General features: G+C 54.5%; 7 protein-coding genes across 7 annotated transcripts; 3 read left to right on the top strand and 4 right to left on the bottom strand.

Moving 5' to 3' along the window:
- Positions 1-1,026: 1,026 nt before the first annotated feature.
- set2 (SET and WW domain protein) lies at positions 1,027-4,201 on the top strand (the record flags this gene model as incomplete). The annotated part of the gene is made up of 6 exons (XM_001218052.1): positions 1,027-1,524; positions 1,584-1,701; positions 1,793-1,885; positions 1,961-3,408; positions 3,472-3,552; positions 3,611-4,201. The coding sequence occupies 6 exons, from the start codon at positions 1,027-1,029 to the stop codon at positions 4,199-4,201; spliced, it is 2,829 nt and encodes a 942-aa protein (XP_001218053.1).
- An 898-nt stretch (positions 4,202-5,099) lies between these two features.
- On the bottom strand, positions 5,100-6,135 carry ATEG_09430 (translation initiation factor 6; the record flags this gene model as incomplete). Its single annotated transcript, XM_001218051.1, has 5 exons — positions 5,100-5,454; positions 5,524-5,712; positions 5,781-5,867; positions 5,944-6,015; positions 6,101-6,135. The coding sequence occupies 5 exons, from the start codon at positions 6,133-6,135 to the stop codon at positions 5,100-5,102; spliced, it is 738 nt and encodes a 245-aa protein (XP_001218052.1).
- A 752-nt stretch (positions 6,136-6,887) lies between these two features.
- ATEG_09429 (uncharacterized protein) lies at positions 6,888-9,468 on the bottom strand (the record flags this gene model as incomplete). Its single annotated transcript, XM_001218050.1, has 3 exons — positions 6,888-7,595; positions 7,654-7,758; positions 7,816-9,468. The coding sequence occupies 3 exons, from the start codon at positions 9,466-9,468 to the stop codon at positions 6,888-6,890; spliced, it is 2,466 nt and encodes an 821-aa protein (XP_001218051.1).
- Positions 9,469-11,952: 2,484 nt separating this feature from the next.
- On the bottom strand, positions 11,953-13,239 carry ATEG_09428 (uncharacterized protein; the record flags this gene model as incomplete). The annotated part of the gene is made up of 1 exon (XM_001218049.1): positions 11,953-13,239. One exon carries the CDS (start codon positions 13,237-13,239, stop codon positions 11,953-11,955), a length of 1,287 nt encoding a protein of 428 aa, XP_001218050.1.
- A 1,878-nt stretch (positions 13,240-15,117) lies between these two features.
- Positions 15,118-16,655, top strand: ATEG_09427 (putative UV excision repair protein (RadW); the record flags this gene model as incomplete). The annotated part of the gene is made up of 7 exons (XM_001218048.1): positions 15,118-15,135; positions 15,220-15,267; positions 15,322-15,394; positions 15,479-15,558; positions 15,628-15,957; positions 16,013-16,477; positions 16,536-16,655. 7 exons carry the CDS (start codon positions 15,118-15,120, stop codon positions 16,653-16,655), a joined length of 1,134 nt encoding a protein of 377 aa, XP_001218049.1.
- An 820-nt stretch (positions 16,656-17,475) lies between these two features.
- smp3 (glycosylphosphatidylinositol-alpha 1,2 mannosyltransferase smp3) lies at positions 17,476-19,352 on the bottom strand (the record flags this gene model as incomplete). The annotated part of the gene is made up of 3 exons (XM_001218047.1): positions 17,476-18,519; positions 18,727-19,109; positions 19,244-19,352. 3 exons carry the CDS (start codon positions 19,350-19,352, stop codon positions 17,476-17,478), a joined length of 1,536 nt encoding a protein of 511 aa, XP_001218048.1.
- Positions 19,353-20,660: 1,308 nt separating this feature from the next.
- On the top strand, positions 20,661-21,331 carry skpA (SCF ubiquitin ligase subunit skpA; the record flags this gene model as incomplete). Its single annotated transcript, XM_001218046.1, has 4 exons — positions 20,661-20,718; positions 20,783-20,868; positions 20,931-21,098; positions 21,158-21,331. The coding sequence occupies 4 exons, from the start codon at positions 20,661-20,663 to the stop codon at positions 21,329-21,331; spliced, it is 486 nt and encodes a 161-aa protein (XP_001218047.1).
- Between the last annotated feature and the right edge of the window lie 3,533 nt (positions 21,332-24,864).

The following is a 24,864-nucleotide window of genomic DNA, read 5'->3' as shown; positions in this document are numbered from 1 at the left end:
TGTCGTCTACTATGGACGCGTCCAGCAACAGACCCTCGTTGATGTGTCTCTTCCGGCTCCAACGGCTACCCATCGGTGTGAAGGGGATGCCTCTCTCCTGTCTCTGATGCCTCGGCTGGCTGATGAATGCTATTTGGGAGATGATGACGGAGCTAGGCCCGTTTACACGAGCCTTGACTGTGAGCTAATTTGACGACTAGATACATCACCCGCCTACGGGTTTCGCGGCCATGACCGAGTGGGATTTCATTCTACATTCATACATGCGTACCGTACGGACTAGTCCCAAGGGCTGAAGACTACAGAGACACACCACTTGAAGAAGTATTACCTAGACACTTCCGGATGTGACGGTGCGTGAGGCGTGACCTCGTCGCCGAACAGCGAGAAAAGAACCCGCAAACACAGGGCGCAGACAGCTCTCGCCTCCACATTCCGGCGTGCACCACGGTGCGCCGCTCTTAAAAGTCGGGTTCTTCCGATTTGCCTCGTGCTGGAGGGAGGTAGGGAGAGCTACGGCTGCGGGTGATCGATAGAGAATGGCGGCGATGGACATCACGGAGGAAGGAAGTGGACGAGAGAGCAATAATTAGGCAGAGATTCGATACTCAATGAATGAAACATGAGCTGAGATGGATCCATGGGGGACTGCAGAAGAGCAAGAGGAGTTCTCAATATTTCTTGGCGCCCGCGGGAGAAAATCCCGTGGACGTCGTCTGGACTTGGATGGGATTCAGTAAACTCTCTTTCTTTTTTCCTTTCCTCTCCCTCTCTTCGCTTTCGCTTCCTCTCCTCTCGTTTTGACCCTTTCTTCCTCCTCTCCTCTCCTCTCCTCTTCTTCCTCTCTATCTCTCATTTTCCTGCTCTCTTCACGCCTTGTGTCCCTTCCCTACGCCCACCGTTCATCAATCCGTCCGTCTCGCGATTGCCGTCCACCAACCCACCACACCGCCACACGCCCTTTCACCCCTCGCGGCGCATTTCTCTACTGGCCCCTGATAGTCAGCGCGTCCTGTCCGTGTCGTCATGCCCACTCATGACTACGCGGACCGTCAGCCAGAATCCGTAGCCAATGCCGTGACCGCGATGAAGCTGGACCCCAACACGTCCGCCGCGGGCGACGGGGACGCCGCGCCGCCCAGAGATGGCGCCAGCGAAACACCCGTGATCAAGGATACCGACTCCGACAAAGGAGCCGCTCAATCGCCTGCGCCATCGAGCACGCCGATCACTGGAAATGGTCCCGGGCTCCCGTCGCGAACCTCCTCCCGCTCCCCCGTTAAGGACGAAGATGACGGCGACGACGAGAAAAAGAGCGTCGAGATCAAACAGGAACACGACACAACCATGGAGGAAGAGAAGGTCGGCGGCGGCATCACCGTCAAGTTGGAGCCCGGTCAGCCTCCGAAGTTGACTCGCAGTTCCTCGCAGAAGGTGGTTGCGCGCCCGCCGCAATTGTTCTCCCATCTCCCGGATAGCACTGCCGAAGCCCAGGGCCACCTTCGAGCTGATGGATACCTGCACGTACGCGAACAAGTACATGGGGATATACGGAACATGCGATGGAATGCGATTGTGCTGAGGAATGGGGTAAGCAACTCTCTTTGACTCCTGTTTCTGGTGGTGACCGCCTCCTTGGGGACGCGTGTATCTCTCGGGTACGCCTGGTGCGCAACACTACCATGACAACACGGCCATTTGGTCTGTCCCTACATCTGTTTATCATGTCTCTTTCCTGTTATCTCCCCTCCGAACCTCAAATTCTGAATAGGGACCGCTCTGACTTCAACAGAACCGTCCATCGGCAAAAACCTCGCATGCGGAGAGGACTCGGACTGTATCAACCGCGCTACGAAGATCGAATGCATGGGTGATTGCGGATGTGGTACGTAATGTCAAAACCAACGATTCCAATGGAAAGAGTACGCTCCAGTGGCGTTGATTAAGACGGAAAATAAAGTATTCGGCATGTGTGCCGAGACCGACCTGCGACCGCACCAGTTCATCTTCGAATATGTAGGCGAGGTCATCAACGAGGGCCAGTTCCGGCGGCGGATGCGGCAGTATGATGAAGAGGGCATCAAGCATTTCTACTTCATGTCGCTCAGCAAGGGCGAGTTCGTCGACGCCACGAAGAAGGGTAATCTCGGCCGGTTCTGCAACCACTCATGCAATCCCAACTGCTACGTCGACAAGTGGGTCGTGGGCGAAAAGCTTCGCATGGGTATCTTCGCCGAACGGCGGATTCAGGCCGGTGAGGAGCTCGTTTTCAATTACAATGTCGACCGCTACGGCGCGGACCCGCAGCCGTGCTACTGCGGCGAGCCCAACTGCACGGGGTTCATCGGTGGGCGGACGCAGACGGAGCGGGCGACGAAGCTGTCAAACGCGACGATCGAGGCGCTGGGCATCGATGACGCTGACAGCTGGGACACCGCGGTGGCCCGACGGCCCCGCAAGAAGAAGATGGGCGAGGACGACGAAGAATACGTGGATAGTGTACAGCCCAAGTCTCTCGACGAGAACGGTGTCACCAAGGTCATGGCGGCACTGATGCAGTGCAAGGAGAAGTGGATCGCAGTGAAGCTTCTGGGACGGATTCAACGATGCGATGATGAGCGGGTTTGCAACCGTGTGGTGAAGATGCATGGTTATCAGATCCTCAATTCGCAGTTGGCGATGTGGAAGGAGGATCATAACGTGGTGCTGCAGATCCTCGACATCCTGGACAAGTTCCCCCGTCTCACCCGGAACAAGATCATCGATTCGAAGATCGAGTCGACGATCCAGCCGCTGACAAGCTGCGGCGATGAGCGGGTAGAAAAGCGCGCGGAGACCCTCCTGCAGGTGTGGTCGACGCTCGAGGTGGGATACCGCATTCCGCGGATGAAGCGTGACCCCAATGCCACGTCGACGCAGGCCGTGAACCAGTTTGAGCGACGCGAAAGCACTCGCGACGATCGCCAACGGTCCAAGTCGCGGTCGCGGTCGCGGTCCCGGTCGATCGAGGCGCCTCGCGGTCCGGCCGGTCATCCGCGAGGCCACGGCCGGGGGAAGAACCATCCTCATGGTCGGCGGTCACGTCGTCAGGGCAAGCCATTGCCGGCCGGGTGGTTTGCCGCCGAATCCAACGGCAGGACCTACTACTACTCAGCTCGTGGGGACACGACCTGGACACGGCCGACCAAGCCTGCGCCACAGCCTCCTCCGCCCCCGAAGGAGTCGAGAGACAAGGCCCTGCAGGATATCATCGATGGAATCATGAACGCCAAGGAGGATACCCCCAAAGAAAAAGCCGGTACGCCGGGCACGCCGCAGCTGTCCAAGCCGGCGGCGGAGAAGAAAGAAGGACAGGAAAAATGGAGGCAGTACAGCGAAGAGAAGCAGAAGAAGCTCTACGAGAACACGGTAGGTGTCATAGCCATGGCCGATATCTGTCGCAAGGGAGCAGCTCGTTAACAAGGTCACTAGCTATTCCCTCATGTGAAGTACGTGGTCGACAAATTTAAGCACAAGCTCCCGAAGGAAGACTTGAAACGCTACGCCAAGGATGTAAGTCGACACAACTACCAGCAGGTCTGCTGCATGCATACTAACAAATCATCCCTAGGTTGCAAAGAAGCTCGTCAACTCCGACTTCAAGAATAACCGAGTCCAAGACCCGACAAGGATCGACGAAAAGCAGCAGAAGAAAGTGAAGAAGTTCTGCAAGGAGTTCTTCGACAAAGCCGTGCAGAAGCACCGAGCGCATGAGCAACGGCTGGCTGAGCGGCACGCGAAGGAAGGCGACCCCAAGGCTGCGGCGAGCACGCCCCAGGCACCCAGCGAGGATGACGTGCTGGATGTCAAGATGTCAGACGACGAGGGTGAAGCACAGGGCGCTCTGAAGCGCAAAAGGGATGAAGACGAAGAAGAAGAAGCCGATCGAGGAGACGAAGCGTCGAAGAGGCCACGGTCGTCGACGCCGCCTCCCCCGCCGCCACCCCCCATGAGCCCAGGGGATCTGGAGGATACGAGACCGAGTCAGAGCGGTGACGACTTCACTCCGACCGACAAGCAGATGTTCGAGACACCGCCGCCTCCTCCGCCGCCGCCACCGTTGCCGGCCCAGCAAAGCGAGGACGAGATCAAGGGGGAGGAAGAGTCTCCCGCCAAAGATTATCCTACGGACATGGCCGTCGGCCTCGAGGAGAGAGTATAATATAAAAGTGGGCTCGCATCGCTTGTGTTTTGTTTCGTTTCGTTCCATTGCAAGCATTCTGGACCGGCGTCAAGGCGTGTCTTCTCTTCATCGCTGTATTGTATCTCGACTTGTGACTGTCTTTCATCACTCAATACCCCATATATGCGTTCACCCCATCCATTAGAGGCAACCTGATCGGAGGGAATCTGTCCATCTCATCTTCTTCTGTACCACCTGCAATTCGAAGGACAATTCAATCACCTGCATCATAGAATCATGACCGTTTCACACCATATCGCGGAGTAAACAAGTAGTTTACTACGAGTTTACTACAGAGTACAAAGTCTAGTCTAGTGATATTACGTCAGAATTACGTCATTTCAGATGTATACAGAGTATCGTATCGCATGCAGTTACAGACAGGAGATAGAAAGGTGGACGATGTTCTCTTAGTGTATGAGAGGACAGCCACCGACGGCTTGAGCTACGAGTCGAGACTGTCCTGCAGTTGGAAAGGCGATGTGGATGCAAGACTACACTTGAAGCCACAGCCACATCCACGTCCACAGCCGCCAGTCGGGAGTCGTGATCGTGTGTCATGAAACTCATGTAGTGGCTTCGACATCCTACATGCGAAGCACGCTGGAGCCTACCTGCAGAGTTTGCTCGCCGGGTCGGTCTGTCTTTTGTAGACGGGGGTGTAACTATCAGAACTATTGTAGCGGCTCAATGGCAACATTCCATGGACTGTTGTTGACGGTTGTGTATGTACCTATTACTCCGAATTCAGAGGAACTACCTTATCTCATGACACTGGATATATGTATACACCCGACAAGAGATCAATTGATTAATGGATTGAATTGAACCAAAGTAATGAAACCAATACACATAGACCCGACCCATCCAATCCAAATCAATAGAAACTCTCGACGATGCTCTCCTTGTGCGTGCCGCCGATGCCGCGCGGCCCCATCTCGCCCAGTCGGAACACACTCTCGATGACGCTCAGCTCCGTGGCCGTCGTGTCGAGGCCGGTGACGGCGAGCCAGTCGTTGACGACCATGCCGGCGCCGACGACGGAGCTGCCGCGGTTGACGCTGCCGGCCACGAGCGGCACCTGCAGCAGGGACGAGAGCTCGTCCTGGTCGCGGATGGAGGTCTTGGGGTGGACGATGCCGCCCTGGTTGGAGAGGGCCATGTACGAGCCGGTGAGGACGTTGTCGGCGATGGTTTGTCGGAAGACTTCGACGCCCAGGACGTCGGCGATGCTGTTGCGGATCGGTTAGTTCGCGCTCTCTGTCTCTCTCTCTTTCTTCTCTCGTGTAAACAGCACGTACATCTCTTCGGTTTCGCGCTCCAGATCCGGGTGTATCAGCGCCACATGGTCGTTGCAGCAGATGACATTGCCCAGCGCTGAGAGCCGTTCTTCTATCCGTTGGATCTTGACCGAGTCCGGTAGCGTGTTGCGCAGGTGCTGCAGTTCCTGGTCTGTCGTGGTCGTGGGGACGAGGAGGCCTTTACGGTTGCTGCGGTCCATGCGTCAGTTGGATTCCTGCTCCTCCATCATCGCGTCGAGCATGGGAGGGACACATACCCCGCTGTGAGACGACCGACAATCCGGGTGCCGGCAATGGTCGCATGGCAAATGGGAATGACATCTTGCAATTCGGCCTCGAACACACTATCCACGAGAGAGAACAACGTCAATGATCCGTGCAAGCTGCGTGTAGGGTTCCGGCCGGGCTGAGTTCACACACCTGTAGAAGTTTTCGGAGGCGCCAATGGCGACGATGGCGTACGAGTTGGTCAGGCGGGAGAAGACGCCGACTCTGTAAAGGTGGAGGAGGGCTCCGTCAGCGATGGTCCCAGGAAAGCTTGCTTGACATGCAGCCGGAGCACGGCGCGGGAACTCACTCGTTGGAGTTCTCAAACTGAGCGCGAACCGCCATTCTTTCGGGTATTAGACTTGTGGAAAGGTCGAGGAAGGAATTTTGGAGGATCTAGAGAAATTTTCCGCCGGATGGGCCACCCAAGACGAGGAATCGGTCTGCGCAAAAAAACCGGTGGACAAAGGTGAGGGGAAGCGAATAATTTGCGAGGTGGGGTAACGTCGAGGCAGAACCTGGCGTTGAGCGGAGGAATCGACAGACACAACAACCGCGATGATCTGACTTGCACGAGAGGCGAGACTCGGGTAAGACGCGAGGTTTTATAAGGCCGCAGAGAAATGGGTACACGGAGAGGAAAACGAGATGGAAGAAGTGGACGGTTCCGCCGTGAAGAAAATCGAGTCCGGGACTAGACCCGATCGGGGCGGAACCGTGGGCGGAGTCAGCAAAAGAGTCATCAAGAGTCATCCACACTCAGCATCGCCACCATCGGTGGATGTCTCTCGATTCATTTATTAACAAGTAACTAAATAAGTAATGACACATCAGAAGAGAATGAATGACTAACTTCGTGCTCCAAGTCAGAGCACAATCATGCAAAACCCCCCTACTCCCAGCTATACCCAAGTAGAAAAGAAACAGTACGCCGGAAAGAACATCAAAGACCTAGTACAGTAAATGTAAACTGCGTGGGACAAGCCCAATGCACGCTATCAGTACATTGCAAATCATCAAAAGTCGATTTCGTCCCCTAGTAACTAGAGATCTCCACCAAATCACAAGAGATTCCCCGTCACCAGCCGCCGCCACTCCTAGTATGGAGGGCGATGTCCCGGAGGCGGAGGCGGAGGGAAGTACCGACTAGACGGGTGCGGGCCAGCCAAGTAGCCAGGTAGCGGAGGACGCTGAAAGTTCGACCCCGGCGGAGGAGGGAGCTGTGGGGGACCGCCCATCGGCGAGAAGGGGTCGGGCAATCCAAGATGCTCGGAGATGGCGGGAATCTGTTGCCCGGCAGGTAACAGTCGACGCGGCGGTTGTCGGGGCGTAGGTGGTGGCAGAACAAAGGGTCGATGATCGGTCGACGGCTGCGGGAGTAGTGTTCGATGGCTAGGGAGCCGCGGAGTGGTCTGGGTAATAGAGGGACGAGGCAGCTCCGCGGCCGCGGCATCAGCCAAGGCAGACAGGGCTGTTGGGCGGACATCAGGCAACGTAGTGGGCGGAGCCCCATCCGCTCCATTCTGGGGCACCTCCACCACTCCCGTGGCATCCAGCAGTAGACTGATAATTTCGGAGGCGGATAGGCCGGCCAAAGGTCCCGATTCCCTCATCTGCTTCATCTGCGGATCGATATCGTCTCCCAGCTTGGCACGCTGGACAAAATCGTCCCAGCCAAACCTCCCGCGGTCATATGCTGCAGCGCCAGCAGGATTGCGCACGGCGGACGAGTTACATCCCCTCACAAATTGTTTGGTCGGTGGTGCGACAGGGCCTCTGTCGGCCTCGGTCTCAGAGCCGTCCGTCTGCGAGGATTCACATTAGCTGATGTTTTCGCAACTCCTAATCATGGGGATCACATACCTCAGTATGTTCATCGTCTTCCGCCGCGCGACGTCCCTCCACAAAGGCCATGTATTCGCCCTGGCTGGCCAGTAAATGCTCCTCCTGTATATGACGAGCGGACGCCTAAGTCGATCATCAGTCAAGGTGCTCACAGCTATCCAACGTAATGGGGATGCCTACCCTAAATCGCTCCTCGATGACCTCCTGGTAAGCGGCAAAGAGCCTGTTCTCCTGGGCAACTTTGTATTCATACTCGCGGCGAAAGACCTCCTGCCGCTCCTGGAGCCGGGCTTTCAAGAGATAGTTGACCTCTTCCCACTCAGGGACGTTCTTGTGAGCGTTCTTATCACGCGCGAGCTTCTTCTGGGACTGTGTGGCGAGCACCGCCAAAGCGAGACGCTGAGCCGCCGCAACCCTCTTGAATGTCTTGTCCAATTCGCGCTGCCGGTCCCGAAGCCGTTGCGTGGCGGCGCTTGGAGAAGGAGATCGTTCTGCTTCAACATCGCTCGACCGGTCCGTCTGACGAGTTGACCGTCCTCGGGTACGGGTTCCACCCCGTCCACGTCGGGTCCCTGCAAAGCGGGCGCCAGCACGACTCCGTCCCCCGCGACCACGGCCCCGGTAACGCCCACCCCTCGTTGCCTTGGCAGCGGTGGGCTCCGGAACAGTCTCAGGCGTTGATCCTTCAACTTCCTCTGTGATTTGGCGAGATTCATCTCCGACTTTGGATTCCTCCGCCGGGGAGTGTGATTCCATCTTGCCATTGGCAGTGCTTTGGTCCTGCCGTTCGGAGGCCTGTTCTGGTTCGCCTTCTTCCAGCTTCAGCTTCTTCGTCGGTGAGACCGACACGCTGGAATTCTCGCCTGTGCCGCTCTGACCGAGTTCGGAAGCCCTGCGCTTGCGAGACAGGATCGGGCTGGGGGTTTTCATACTCTTGGCTGCATCTTTCATGCCGTCGTTCATCCGGCCGTTCATTTCCGTTTTGCCGTCAGATGGAGAGCCCTGTTTCTGGGTCTGTTCCGCGGAATGTGTATTCGGCTCCATGGAATTGTCCGGATCCTGGGACTTGTCGACGACGGCGTCCGGTGCAATGCCCTCCGGGGACAGGTATTTTGCAACATCATTGGCACCATTGACAGCGTCATTGTTCTCGATGACGTGCCGACTCCGATTTCTAGTCCGGGTAGCAGGAGCCAGGCCGGCAGATGGACTTGGTTCGGGCTTCTTTGGGGCAGGCCCTTCTTCGGATTGAGCGTCTTCGTTAGAGATCAGACTCCCATGTGACCGTAGTCGGGCCGACTGTCGCGTCGTCCGCGGGGTCTCTTCCGCGATAGACGCACGTTTCGTTCTTTTGGGCCGTGGAGTTTCGGGGCTGTGTGACGGTTCCCCATCAACAGGGGGCACAATTGGCATCGGAGGGACAGCAGGTGCCGCCGCTCGAGTTCTAGAGGCTCGCGTCTCACGAGCCAGATTCGCTGGGCTGTTCGCTGCATTAGCGGCAGAGGCGTTGGCCACATTCTTTGGGAAAGAATCCGGCTTCGACGGCCGGGTCTTGAGAGTAATGATCCGCGATAAGCGCGGCGGGCCATTCTTGCTGGGCGTGACGTGGTTTCTGTGGCTCTCGATGGGACCGGCCCGCGCATCCTGGCTTGCCCGATGACTCCGCGTGACACGCACGTGAGAAGAGTCGGCAGAAGTAGAGTCTAGACGACGATCAGAGACCGTGGCTTGGGTCAAGAGCAGGGGAAACTTACTTGGAGTACTGGGGGCTGGGCCTGCCGCTGTGGCACCTGCAGACCCTTTGGAGTCGAGTTTGCGCTTGACTCCCGCCATCGTTGTGGGCTGGGAATGGGGGTCAGCGATGGATTGTTTAAGGGAGCGTTTGGGAGTGTTGGTAAATAATGATATTGAAGGGAAGGATGGACAGAGGTGATAGAGTGGTGCGTATTTGTATGGTCGGGGATCCACGGGGAGCAAAGAAACAGAAGGAGAAAATTTGCGAATGGAGATGTAGGTGGTGAGGTGAATCAGATCCAGAGGGCAATTTCGGAACAACCGCAAAACGACTGTAGGCGACGAGAAGAAGAACGAGTTAGGGGAGAGGGAAAGGGACACTGAAAGAATGCTGGGGAGGAGGGAGAAGAGGTATGAATCCAGAGAGGAACGCCGATGGAGACCAGTGAACACCAAAACGAGGTGTGGAGAGGTATGCAGAGTGCGGTGGTGTAGATGGAAGTAGGGGGAGGCAAAGAGGTCTAGGAAGGCAGAAGGACGATGGGAAGATAGGAAAAACGCGGATGAAAAACAGGATTATTAAGAAGACGATGATGATGGTAGAGACATTGATCCCGAAGCAGGAGAGAAGATGGGATTTGGATGTGATGGTGATGACGGGGTGGAAAGAAAACAGACGGTGACGGGAAAAGACCAGCAAGAGAACAAAAGAGAATTCCGAAGATCCGACATACCTGGAGCTGCGACGCGATGGAAGACGAGGCGAGAGAAGGACGTTGTTGTCGGAGTAGATGGCCGTGGTAGAAGAAAGTGAAGTAAAACGAGGTTCGGCCAAGTGGATCAAGTGAGGAAAAGGTAAGGCGGGTAGGAGTTAGTCGCCGGAAGTAGTAGTAGTAGTAGGAGTAGTAATGACAGTCGGGGTGATAGTAGGAGTAGGAGTAGGAGTAGGAGTAGTTCGTTTGTTGGCGATAGGAGCAAGTCAGGTACGAGAAGACCACCGTAGTACGAAAGGGAGGACCAAAAGTCCAGTAGGAAAAAAAGAGGATCCCGGAAAGGGAGAGAAGCCGAATTGAGATGATCCCACACGAACGACACGAACGAACAATGGAGAGGAACAGAAGAAGAGATCAGCCAAGAGACTGAGAGAGAGACGAGAATGATGAGGAAGAAGAAGGAGAACAGGAAGAAAGTAGTAGAAGGGAGGAAAATCAGGGTCACGATGGGCTGGTTGTACTGGAGGTGGTAGTGTTGATCGCCATAGATCCAATCTGGCTGGTCGGATGACAGGGAGAACGGGTCACCACGCGACAATGGGATCTTCAAGACGTCTGGGGAGGAAGCCTCTTGCAAGATCCGTTTATGAAGGGGATCCGAAGGGAGATGGGTAGAGGGAGTGGGAAAGATGAGATCGTGGAGGAAGTAAGTAGAAAGAGAAGAAGAAGGATTTGACGGGACGGAAAGGTTAGGTTGGTTGGTGAGTTAGGAAAGGTTAGGTTAGGTTGGCTGGGTGCAGTTCCAGCGGGTTACGGTAAACTCCCCCCGGTGGCGTCAAGCATCCCGATACTCAACTGTTTTACTGAGTAACTTCCAGCACATAGTAGGGCGGAAGAAAGAAATAATCAATCTGAAGAAGAAGAATATATTCTATTTATTGGAACTCAAAAGCGGAAGACAGCTATACTAGACATCCATGATGCAAGGGCGTCGACAAATCTAGTTGTGATGATGAGTAGGAGACACTACTTTGAGTAATCCCAGCCCAGTCTTCTATCATGTTCCTATGTATGATCATACAATTAGCTTCAGAATGTTCGATTTCTATCTCTGTTTACTATTCGCGTGTTATTCTCTCATACTCCCAGCACATCCGTTCCCCAACATGTCATTCTCCGGCTGATTTCTATGGTGTGATGAGGTATATATCGGCGACCATGTATATTCCCCCAAACACACCATCTCACCAAGGACTTCATACAATCAAACAACATCCAAGTCAAGACTAAAATACCCCCAGAAACACGCGTGCATGAATGGATCTCCTCCACATTGGATTCTCAACCAAATCAGTCCCGCATAATTACACTTTTTCCCTGCACGAGACCGCTATTCCATGCACGGATGAACTCAAATCTGCCCGTCTTCTCTCACCGTGAATATCGGAATATCAGGATATTAGCCAGATTCCATCGGAGATCGACCCTTGCCTGGAAAATGGAATCCTATCGTCTTCTCCGCTTCACCGTCAATCCTACACGACCGACCATCTCATCTCTCTCCTCTTAGTGTCCAGCTGGCAGCACATACATGCACGCCTGGACATTGTTGCGTTGGTTGACAACGTTGGTACATTTCCCCATCGAATCCCATCTCTACTCACCTCACCGCTTCTCATACCAGCTCCAGAAAGAAAGCACGTGTCGGAGACTAGTTAATCTACAGAACCAGATCGCATTAATCTATTGTTAACTCCATAATGTCCAACACAACCATCACGCTACCCGGGATATCTCTAAACCAGAAAGAAAACAGACCCAACCCCAAACGCCCGTATTCATAAAACCCAAAACCCATTATCCTAACCCCCTAGCTCTCATGTGGCGATTCATGCAAGTCGTATCTCTTCTCATACTGCGCGATGCTCTTCCGCAGATGCGCCGCCATGATGTAGCCCGGCATCCCGGCCGAGGGCTCCGGGCCCTCCCCCGGCACATCCATCCGCTCAAACAGCGGCGACCGGCTCCGCGGCGTGTGGCACTGGGACCGTAGCGAACGCGTCGAGCGCACCCGCTCCAGCGTCTTCACGGAGATGGTCTGCCCCGCCGCCGGACACGCCACCACGATGGTGGTGGGCGTTGGCGTCGGCGGCGGCGACGGACTATCCGAGCGGAACAGCGGGTGGATGTCGCTTTCGTCGGCGGGGAGCCGCAGCTTCGGCAGCGGCAGGCGTGCCGCGTCCAGTTGCGTAGTCGACGACGACGCCGTGGGCGACGACGTGCCGGACTGCAGTACCAGGCTGTCGAGCGAGCGCTTCAGCTCCGAGTTACTGCGGTAGAGCCGGTGGCGCTCGCTGTAGTCGTCGCCCACCACCGTGGGCGTGCGGCTGTCGCGGTCTGAGTTCGCTCTGCTACTGCTGCGGGTCACGGCGGCGGCGGGAGGTGCCGGGAGGAGGTCGAGCTTCCCGTCAGGCTGGTAGAGGGTGCGGCCGGAGTAGCGATGGGAGACGCGCGAGGCGGGGGTCGGCGCGTTGACCTCGCAGCTGGACTTGGGGTCGAGGGAGGTGCGGCGGGACTCGTCGGCGAGGGACGAGGTCGCCGAGGTGCGGCTTTTGTTGGCCACGCTGGGTGAACTGGAGAGAGGACCGAGCTCGCGAGACGGCTGATCCGTGCGTTGGTCCTGTTCGTGCCGCCTCCGCTGGGCTAGCAGGAGGTAGCCACCCAGGACGCCCTGGCTGAGCACGGACATGGCCCAGACGACGCAGCGAGCGACCATGAGTGAGCGGTTGGGGCCGGGGACAGTGACAGCGGGCTGTCCGATCAATTGAGAGGCGCTCCATGCGATGCCTCCCGCAGTGATTCCTGTTACGACTAGGAGATAGGCGAGTATGAGTCCGTAGCCGTACGTCTTCCACGGCGTCCACTGCCGGATGGTGTCGTTCTGGATATCCCTCGTCCACAGCAGGATTAGGACAAGAAGAATGACGCAGCTGACTGCGTTCAAGCCCACGAGGGCAGCCTCAATACCGGCGGTTTCTGAAGACAGTGCCTTAAAGGACGCATAGCATATCCCGTGGAAAATAGTAACGACAAGAGCTAGAGTTAGGGACAGGCCACCCAGCAGATAGACTGGGGTGTGCATGGGTTTGCGGGACATCATAGCCAAGGTTGAATGGATAAGAAGATGGGCAGGGTGTGATCAAGGTGTCGCAATGACAAAGGAAGAATATCATAACATCGTAAAGAGACGAATGTGTTTGGATGACCTTGAAAGCATGGGGTGTCTGGAGCTTGAAAGACAATATAACGTTGCAGGCATAAGGAGATGGGAACTGAAGAAGACGACGGACGAGGGGATGTCTGGGGTAAATATCCGAACAGAACAGAACCCAGCATCTCGGGAAGATCGAAAGTTTATCGATCAGAGGAAGAAAGACGAAGGATTCCCCGAAGGACTGATTTGATTAAGATGCATGGAGTCATTCGAATGAAGCCCACCGACGTGGATGGGCCGAGCGCACTCGTCCCAGCGGACCGGGGCCGCTGTCAGATCGCAACCGGTGGATTTGAACGAGTCAACTATACGGAGCGGAGTAGAGACCCAAAGAGGATTCGGACTAGAAGAATTATCGAATTTATTCTGGCGCTAGCTGGGGTCCGACACCACGGACTGCCGGGAAGTACTTTGTATATCGCGGTGTGCAGAATTCTTCTCTTGAAGTGCAGCATCCCTGGAGATCCTGATGAATTGTCCTTGATTCTCGGCAGGAAATGACAGGGGTGATTGCTCATCTCTACCGACCAGACTATATCTTCTCATGTCTCAGCAGTCCACATGGTTCACCAGCGGCGTACCTGGCAGATCCGTCTGCAAGTCGGCCAGGCATACTCCTCGTACAGTGAGGAACGGGGAAGAGATCTCCGGCGCATGTGTGTGTATCGCCTGGGACAGAATCGATATGATGGCAATGGATATGGGATACATCCAGGAATCTATTTGTCACGACCTCGGGCTTCTGTACGAAGGCGGCCGGGACGATCTCCAGGCCTCCGGGACGGCCTTAAATGAAAGATCGTCGTCACTTCATGCCAGGATAGGATACGGGGCATGCGAGTGGAATCAGAAGTCCAGTTGGGAGATGTGATGCATCGGCGTCTGCCAGAGAAGACAGGAGACAGAAGTACGCAGTATAGAGGGATGGACGTGGTGAGATAGTGGTATGAGGGCGTACATTGATTGGGTTGATTTTGCAAAGCGCAAAACACAGCAGTCAATAGTCTCGCAAAAACAATAGTCGGTGTTAGCGTTCATAAGTCTTGACGGGGTTCATTTGGTGTCCGGGATCCAGTTGTGATAGATCAATGCGACGTATCAGGCTGGGATTCTTGCCTCTGTACAGAGCACCTTCATGATAATGAGATTGTGCCTTGTACATTGTGAATGAACCCGGACATTCAGCTCTCCATATGATTATCGAAAAGAATTGAAAAGAAACTATACTGGAAACAAAGGACAGTCATTAGAACAGTAGACGTCTCACCATCCCCTAGTAACCTTCTGGAAGAATGGAAGGATATGAAGCTTTCTTGACTGAGAGCCGTCTGCTGAGATAGAGCATTTCAATCATATTCATGTGCCGTTATCCTCCATTAACTAATGAATTCTCATCAAGACATACCTACTACAAAGGTATAGTTAGTACTGTAGATGTTGGTGGCGGATGTGGCTGAGGACAATCGTGGCAGGGCAAACCGCAACGCTCACCGCCTTCAGGTTCGCAGCTTTCTCCTCTTCAGGCGTCATGGATTGCCATCATCACTCGTTGTTTCTCCTCCTCTCCCAACCGCCTCACCACCTGTTCCTCTCCTCTGCTCATCCCGGGCATCCTTCTGGTCCCTCTCCGACTATCATCTATCCGACCGTCTACTCTCTGCACACACCATCCCCGTTTCAACCGCCTTCTTCTTCCTACTCTTCCCCTCCCCATTCCCCCACCTTTTTTTGTAGGCATCGTTGGTCCGTGGGTGGCGCAAGATGAAGCTCACATTCAAAGTACGTCCCCCCCATCTAACATCCGCCTGAACAGGTCTCCGTTAAATCCAATTCTGATGCTGATCACCTCTTCTCCGCCACCAGGATTTGAAACAGGAGAAGTTCGAGATTGATGCGGAGCCCTCAGAGACAGTAGGTGACCTCCGACAAAGTGTCGGTGCGGGGCTAAGTGAAAATCTTCGTTAGGTTGGGCAAGTGAAGGAAAGAATTTGCCAGCTCAAGGGCTGGGAGGTCCCTCAACTGAAGTTGATCTACTCGGGTGAGTTGATCCGGCTCTCCTATCAATCCAATCGATGGCGTTACCGCCTGTATTTCGCCCGGGACGGCAACTGACTCTTTTCAGGGAAAATTCTCAAAGATGAGAACACGATTGAATCTTACAAGGTGGAAGAGAAGGGCTTCATAGTATACATGGTGTCCAAGGTATGAATAAAGCACCCTTTTCCCAAATTGCGAATGATGGGACACTGACATGGTCTTTTTTCTCTCCAGCCCAAGACTTCGTCATCCTCTGCCGCTCCCTCGCAAGGTCCCTCCACGCCTTCGAGAGCGGCTGCTTCGACTCCTGCTGCTCCCCCAGCTCCAGCTCCCGCTACCAGCGCTCCGGCCCAGGCCGCCCCTCCTGCGACCCCGTCTCCCGCTGCTACCGGGGCTTCTCAGTCCGGTTCCGCTTTCAATGATCCCTCTGCCTTGATGACAGGCCGTGAAAACGAGAATGCCGTTGCTCAAATGGAGAGCATGGGTTTCGCGCGAGATGACATCAACCGTGCGATGCGGGCGGCTTTCTTCAACCCCGACCGGGCCGTCGAGTATCTCCTGAGTGTAAGTGTGGTTAGGAGACAGGCGTCCAATCTATACTTGGCTAACAGAACGATAGGGAATCCCCGATAACATCCAGCAGGAGCAGCAGCAGCAACAACAACAACAACAAGCCGCCGCTGCCGCTGCCGCCTCGCCAACCCCCCAGGCTCCCTCTGGCGAGAGCGGGCTCACTACGGCCGGAGGTGATGAGCCAGTCAATTTGTTCGAAGCGGCTGCTCAGGCTGGTACTCAGGACACTGGCCGTGCCGGTCGTTCTGGTGGCGAAGCACTTCCTAATCTGGACTTCCTGCGGCACAACCCCCACTTCCAACAACTGCGCCAGCTGGTTCAACAGAACCCCCAGATGCTCGAGCCAATCCTCCAGCAACTGGCCTCGGGAAACCCCCAAATCGCGGCGCTCATTGGACAGAATGAGGAGCAATTTCTCCAGCTTTTGAGTGAGGAGGACGAGGAGGGCGCACTCCCTCCTGGCACGCATCAGATTCATGTGACTGAGGAAGAGAGAGACGCCATCGAACGGGTAAGCTTCCTTCCCGCCGTCAATGCATTTTGGAGTCTAGACTGATGCGTATCACTAGCTTTGCCGCCTTGGCTTTTCACGAGACTCGGTCATCCAAGCATATTTCGCTTGCGACAAGAATGAAGAACTGGCCGCCAACTACCTGTTTGAAAACCCGGATGACCCTGAGGACCAATAATTTCTCAGTCTCCTTGTCCTGATGGGGCAGACTGTCCCATGATGTTTCCTACAATCTGGCCTTGAGTTCCTATTCCCCCCTCTTAACGATACTGCAATGCATATCCTTGAATCGGATTGATCACCGAAGCTCAGGCTCTTCCATCGGATAGTGCATCGCCAAATACGGACCAACCGTATGGTGAGCGTCCTTTGGCAGCTGCTGTCGATGCTGACTGTGGCGGGCGATTTTTTAACGTATGATAGTCACCGTTTCTTTTTCTCTTTTGATTTAGCAGATAAGATCCGACAATGTACGTAGTTAATGGAGCCAAAAATTTCTGTTGATCTGATTGTCTGTGCGCCGACTTGACGATGCACATCCTTGGTCGGGGTGCAGATCTAAACTATCCCTTGACCGGCAAGCTACTGCAGACGGCATCTCTTGGTGAATCGCATGATCAAGCTGCATCTACCAGATATGTGGATCGGGTGACACAAGCCGCCTAGGGGTGATGGGGCCTACTCATGTGACGGCGCAGGAGGAATACAACAGGGCGATTTCTCACCCCAACAAAAACCAAATCATAAAAACGTCTGTCATTGCGTCGCTGGTGGGGTATAAAATGTGTTGGGGTCGTGTTAGGGGTATATAGATAGGTACATGCCCGGTATAGATGGCTTGTAGATGGCCATTGTGAGAACGGAACGGAGCAACAGAACAAGGGGATATATGGCAAGACCGGCAATGAGCCACGTACGTATTAATGCAAAATCCGGTAGGACGATGCCCGAAAAGAAAGGGAAAAGAAGAAAAAGATATTATGCTCTGGCCTTTCCCGTCAGCTACACCCGGCTCGGCGCGCTTCCCAGACGACGAGGCCGCGCCGACCAACCGCGCGCCTCAACGTCGGCACGACACCATCAGAGCCAAAATCCAGGTCGTCGAGATTGAGGTGCTTGCTGTAGGACCAGAGTTCGTGGAGCTCTAGCTGCGACGGGGGCCTCGACGGCGTGTACTGGTCCAGGAAGGTTGCGGACCTGGGCGCGACGACGTAGACCTGGTCGAGGTGGTGGTCTGCGGCGGCGTGCGCGTCACAGGACGGCACGAGGCGCTCGAGCTCGTCGGCCATGTCGGGGCCGGGGACGCCCATCAAGTCTCGCGTGTGGATGTCCAGCGGCACGCTGCTGTTGTCGCCCAGCAGCCACCGCGGCGGGGAGTAGGTCTTCCACCAGAGGACGGTCGCGGAGACGGCGGGGGGCTGCTGGCCCGCGGCGACGGCGACCGAGGCCAGCGTGTTGGTGGAGATGATGGAGGGCAGGGCGAGCTGGGCGGGGATGACGCCGCCCTGGTGGTAGACGCCCATCAAGAAGCCCATGACGGCGTTGAAGCCGACCCAGGAGATCAGGAACAGGCGCGATCGGCGCATACGGAAGCAGCTGAGGAGCAGCGGCACGCACGGAATCAGGAACCGCGGCTCCTGGTGAGGGAAGACGGATAACATGGCGGTGGCGGAGATGGCGGAAACTGCGCGCGTGTTCTTCAACCACGACGGGACGGTCGGTAGTCTCCTCAGCGACAGCACCATCATCACAAACGCGGGGCCCAGGAGTTGCGGGAGGTTGACCAGGAAATGCTGGTAGTGCGGGTGCAGTCCATGGAGCGCCAGGTTGGCACTGTCCGAGTTATACCAGAGGTTGTTGAGCGGCGCGATGATAGGCGCACGGAGGATCTCGCCGAACGAGGCGGATGGTCTGTAGAATGTAGTATCGACGACGATGGCGACGCAGAGGAAGCATAGACCGAAGCCGACAAAGGAAAGGAGCGAGAAGGGCCTGTGATGCGGGGGGTCAGGATCGACGCTTTCTTGGAGCTGGGAAGAAGACTGACTTGCGCCAGAAGTGAGGCACTAATTGCAGCCCGGGGATCGCGAGGAAGGCCGGAAAGGTGATCCGATTGAAGACGCCGGCGACGGCGATGAAGGACAAGACGGCGCAGGAGAAGACCGAGGAGCGTTGCTATAAACAAACGGGAATCAGCTCGCGATTCGACCTCCCACACAGCAACCACCCGCCGCTGGGGTGGGACGAACCTTGTTCTCAACAATGCGACGAATCAACACCAGACCCCAGGCCACCAACAGGGTCTCGAGGGAGTTGGAGAAGGTGTGCGTCTGATACGTCCAGGTGACATAGGACGACGCGACGAGGACAACGGTCGCGCGACGATGGCGGGGCACCGGGACAAGCTCGTAGATGACCCAGTCCTCCAGCACGAAGCTCAGGAGAAACATCACTCCGCGTAGCACATAGTAGACCAGCTGTGGGGGCGGGTTGACCGTCCCCGTCTCGGTGTAGAACCATTTCAGTAGTCGGATCGGCACATCGTAAACGAGCAAGAGAGGAAAGACACTGCGGATCGGGTTCTGGGTGGTAAATTCCCACGGCAAATCGGATGGATAGGAGAGAATGTGGCCTGTCGATGGGGGAGGTCGGCGGGTCAGTCGTCTGAGATGTTGTTGATTCCCGCCGTCGGCAATGAAGAAGCCGGTCGCGCCGCCGGCACATCGATCGGGATGGGAATCACGGGCGCATTGGAACGGGACATACCTGCAAAGACCTCCGGACCCTGGAAGTTCTCATCGGGATGGAGGTAACTCGGCGATAGCGCAAAGTAAACGCGGAGCGCGAGCAGCAACAGATACGTTCGTCTCCACATGGCTTGAATGCGAAGGGCGTCCAGGAGATGACAACACAACGAACGGGGGGATCAGGGCGAACACGACGGGAGAGAGAGCCTAAGCAGACAGTTCATGCTGTCCTTGCGACGCATCCGAAAAAGTTCAATCAGTCGGGACTCGGAACCCAGGGGGAGGGAGCATCGGGTTGTTGGAAGGATAGCGGCGCGATTAGTTGCACGAGAACGTGTCGCACCGTGGTGATACCTGGGGGATGGTGACTCGGGAGGGAGAGAGGAAGAAGGGAAGAAAAAAAAAAAGGAAATCGGGCGATCAGATAGAAGAAGGTCCGGACCTCTTGCGACGCGTCGTGGAAGGGTGATATCACCGAATCTCCGTATGATGCTTATTATTATGATCCGGCGATGAATCGACTGTTGGTGGGTCCGGATTGACATTGGCAGATGCCATCGCATAATACAATAGGAGTACGGAGCACAGGTACATTGGCCTTTTGCCCTCGCTTAGGCATGAGTATGGGGATCCTTGCAGTATGCACTGTCGACATTTTCCAGAGGATTTGTAGAGGGAGGCTTCGTTTCATTTCTTTCTGGAGTATTGATAGCTAAGATATCCTTGAAACCTTTGGATCAAAACATTGCTTTGTCCAAGGGCTTGCTTCTGATACACCACTTCAACCCTTTACAGCCTTCAAAGAACTCTTTGTCTCCGTATTCTACTCGGAAAAGGCCACTACCAGGAGGCAGAACCCGTTACCGTGGGGGCCAACACTACGTTGTAGTTAGTAGTTACCTAGTAGAAGCCTAACTAGTAGAAGTACCTTACTAACTGGCCTATGATTTCTGGCATGATTACCTGGGTTACCATAGATTACCATTCTCCATGTATCTGGTCGGCGGAATCTGCCGATAGGGGACAGCGCGATGGTATTGTGATGTAAACTTACATTTACCGTCGGCGGCAGTTACCTCCTCCTTACGAAATCAACCGCCTCCACCGCCGCGACTAAGCCGCATTACTGACTCTTCCCTTGTTCGTCCTTCTCTGACGCCAACAACCTCTTTAATCTATCCTTCCGCCTCCCTCTCCGAATTCACTGCCGTCTGCGTGACTCGAACAGTATAAAAGGTACCGTCTCCCCCCTCCTTCATCCTCTGGCCTGCTGCAGACCTTTTCAGCTTTCCACCGTCATCGGTAAGTCTTCGTCTCCCCGCCGAGTTACCCCTCATGATCTCTGTCTTTCATAGCTAACAACTCGGTCTTGTCAGTGATTGTCCGACCTCATCCTAACGTCTCTCTCAACTTCAGTTACTTACGTACCCACCAAGATGTCGACTTCTCCCACTCTCGTCTTCACCAGCTCCGACGGTGTCGACATCACGGTTGGTACGTTCATCATCCTTGCAATGTGCCGAGATATGTGCCCACCAACTGACCTCTTCTCATGCAGATCGTGATGTCGCCGAGCGCTCTCTCCTTATCAAGAACATGCTCGAGGACTTGGGTGAAACCGGAGAAGCCATCCCTATCCCCAACGTGAGTTTCACCACCATTGGTCCAGGTTTGTCTTGGGAACCGTGTCTAACACATGCGTATAGGTCAACGAGGCCGTCCTGAAGAAGGTGATCGAATGGTGCACCCACCACAAAAATGACCCTCCCAGCACCGGCGACGACGATGATTCCCGCCGCAAGACGACTGATATCGACGAGTGGGATCAGAAATTCATGCAGGTTGACCAGGAAATGCTTTTCGAAATCATTCTGGTATGTGACGTGCCCTTAACTCTCTCCCGTGGTCAAACTAACTTTGTGCGCCCTCGCAGGCTGCCAACTACCTCGATATCAAGGGCCTTTTGGACGTCGGCTGCAAGACCGTGGCGAACATGATCAAGGGCAAGTCCCCCGAGGAGATTCGCAAGACCTTCAACATCCAAAATGATTTCACTCCGGAAGAGGAGGACCAGATCCGTCGTGAGAACGAGTGGGCCGAGGAGTAAGTTCGCCGTCTTGATACTCATTTACGCCAGACTGACGAATGTCCCAATGTAGCCGCTAAACACCTTGTCTCGTCCTCTCTTCTCTGCTTGTTTCGTTGGATCGGTTCGCTTTAAAGGCTACATTAAGAAGATGGGCGTCTTTCCGATGTTTCAACTTGACTTATGGTCTTCATGTTCTTCAGTTTTCTGGCGTTAGGAAATTTCACTCAGCGGTTGTCTCTTTATCCTTTCTCTGGCCCAACAGACTAGGTGGATTCGTTCATAAGCACAAAATCAAGGATGGCTTCGTTTTGGTACTTGTTGTCAGATTAAATCCGGATGCAGCAGTCACAAATATCAGTGAACCTATTGCACCTTTCGAACATTGTATAACCCCCTCATCGGGCAGGTCTGTCACAGCAAGGCCAGTTACGGCTTTGTTCTGAATGTCGTAGTTACAAAGTGAACACTGGTTATTTGCGTTGCCTTTATTACCCCCTACAGTGGCGAGAGTCATGGGCCGATACTACGTAGCCACCAAGCAAGGCATCTTCCATGCACCTTCAAATCCCAATATATCAAGACCCCGATTAATCTTCATTCAAGCTCATGATCCGTCATAATTTTTGATTTTTGCTTCAGCTCGTGTACAATAAATTGTAGCATCATCATTTGTCACCGAACCCGCCACCGCCTGCAACCGAATCGTCTAATCCGTCCGACTGAATCATCTTGGAAGAACATCCCAGAAAAAAAGCTTGTCATGTAGCCGAACGTGGAAATGGAGGGAAACGAAGCGACAGAGTTCAGAACGGGTCGAGTTCAGGATGCAGATTAACCATCGCGAGCAACGTCTGCGGTATCACAATCGAACGAAACAATCGGGGACAAACATCTCGGTCGCTGCTGCCTCGAGTTTACAGACCGAGACGGGTCTTGCGCCAGTGCCGCCGCTTAGCGTTGTATCTGGTAGAAGGACGAGTCAGCCATTTCCATTCCTTGCGGCTTTTTCGAAGACTCCGCGTGCGAGTCCGGTCGGTCGGATCGAGCAGGTCCCTTGACCGTCTCCTTTCTCCGTGGCGGGGTTCAAAGCACTGGTTTTGCGTGCCGATGGGAACATTCCAACGTAGACGTAGTAGGCGTAGTGGCTGATGCAGGACCCGACTTTCCCCAACCGCGCGCTCGCGAAGCAAGGACAGGAGCAATCGAAATATTTACCTGATGGTGTTACCGGTCCGGAGACGAATCCACTGGGGGATGGGACGGTTCTGTCTCTGGGCTTTGGCAAGCTTCTGCTTGGTGCGGAAACTCTTGTGGCTCTAATCGAGAGAAAGGGCAGCGCGTTAGCCAGCGGTGTCCATCAGGTCCCCAACGGGCATTTTGGGATGGGACAGCCGGTGCAATAATTCCAGGGTGAAAATAACTGCCCGGAGAGAACTTCGACAGGGGGGAGGAGTGCTAACCGGCATCTTGAAGGATTGTCGCGACGGCGAGCTGAGATGTATGGACTGGCGATAGTGAGGTTGTCGACCGACTTCAAGGGCCTTTCGGAGTGGTGGTTTTTTTGTGCGGGCAGGGCTTAGCGTTTCGCTTCGGGTCGGTCATGTGATTTATTTCCGTGTGCGTGCGTTGTTGCCTGAGGCAGAATAAGGCAGAACAAGATGATGACTACGCTACGGACATCAACATCTACATACAATAGTTACTCTACGCTTGTGTTGGAAGTTCGTTTGTCGGTGAAAGCTACAGGGTCTTCGCGCCCGATGACTCAAAGACAACCGTATAATGTACGGTAACCCGCAAGATTCAAGCCGCGTGATGGACCGATTCGGGTGATCTCGCGAAAGGACGTACGCAGCCCATTGCAGCAGAGTGATATGGTTTCAGACCGCAAGAATACCTGCCGGAAGGCTCTCGAGGTCCGTGCCGTGTCATCTGTCCATGATGACGCGCAGGATTCGGGACGTGAATCATGTTGTACCAGGCAGTCGAGTACGGTTGTTGCCTGAACCCATGCCGATGATTCTAGACGACGTGTGGATGCCTGGAAGGCCCCCAAACGCACACGTAGCAGTATGTCGCCCCCCTGATCGATCGAGCGGATCAGGAGTGTCCAGGCCTCGCTTAGGCTGGACACGGTAGATCCAGTCCGTTCCTCCATGTTCTTCGCCGGCTCTGCAATAATAGTGAGTGGATCTTCCGTCCACCGACATGTCGGTCCCGCTGCCGACGAGACCAAACAGAAATACCAAACAAACCGTCGCTTTTGGGTTTGGGGGGCTCCTCTTTGCGGAGACGAGATGTACGTAGGAGTACTCCGTAGAGCACACTAGGTATGAGTCTTAAGTCAAACAATAAGGAACTCCAGGGCTATTCGGCCACATTGCCGACCATTAGGCTGAGAAGAGGACACGATATTCTACGTCACGGATAGGGGGGTTTCCGGTCCCAAAGAAATGAGAATACTACTCTACAATAGGAGGTAACTAAGCTACTCCTACGGAGTACGTAGTACGTACTCTTACAGAGTAAGCTGGGTGCACGGAGGACTAAGGTACTACTACTCCGTACTAGTTAGATAGTCTTAGGTAGAGTCGGAGTGGCCAACTCCGACCACCGACCTGACTAGGGAAATTAATCTCCATGCCTCATCTGGAATCCCGAACGAATCAGCGCATTGGGGAAAACGAGATACGGTAACTCGTAACTCGTATTCGTAGGACAAACAAACGGGCTGTTCCGACCGTGATTCCTACTATAGTAGAAGAAGTATTATTGTTAGGGTATCGTTATTGTTCATATTATTCTACTCCGATGTGGCGTCTTGCCTAAAAGGGTAAACGTTGCAAACTCAGCCCAGAAAAAGGATAGTTACATAATTTGTCGGGAATAACTAACTAACTAATTCTTGAAGTGTATGCAGACTGTCCCATACAGTAGTCACTTAAGAGCATGTGGCGGGGATAAGGGCGGGTCGTTGCGAAATCTCCGAACTCGGTTTAAAGCTTGACCTGATTTACTTTGAGCGTGCTCTGTTAGTAAGTAGTTTCGTAGTGAATGTCCCGTTATTGGTATGTTTTAGGTGAATATCTACACCTAGGTGGGTAATCTGCGATGGCGGGATGACTCACCGATCGAGAAACCTTCTTCCTAAAAGAGACGCCGAACTCGACGGATCTGGCTCTATGTCCAGCCCTGAGAGACGCTAATTTGCCGGTGTTTTGGATCCTTTGTTGGAGGGTCTCGTTCTCGGGTTGCCTCTGCCCAGTTGGACAAAGTACATACATACAGGGGCAAGAGTCACCCAGAGACTGAAGATGCTGGTGTCCATGGAGAAATTCTTATCTGGGTAGTAGTGGACGTCATCTCGATCGACCCTAGGTATCTAGATTCTACGTAGTACTCTGGGGGATTCTACGGAATCGAATAAGACGAAAATCCCTCTTGATGCATGTTGTTTTGCATAAAAGGACGTCGGCAAGTCGGGGCTCCGAGCACCAGGATTATCTTGGTACTCCGTAGTCTGACCTGCTAATGATGGAAGGCTAAAAAAA

This window comes from Aspergillus terreus, genomic scaffold, assembly GCF_000149615.1.
Source record: "Aspergillus terreus NIH2624 scaffold_14 genomic scaffold, whole genome shotgun sequence".
In the NCBI taxonomy this organism is placed as follows: Eukaryota; Fungi; Ascomycota; class Eurotiomycetes; order Eurotiales; family Aspergillaceae; genus Aspergillus; species Aspergillus terreus.
The sequence above is the reverse complement of the archived record's forward strand: the minus strand, read 5'-3'. Positions and strand labels throughout refer to the sequence as shown.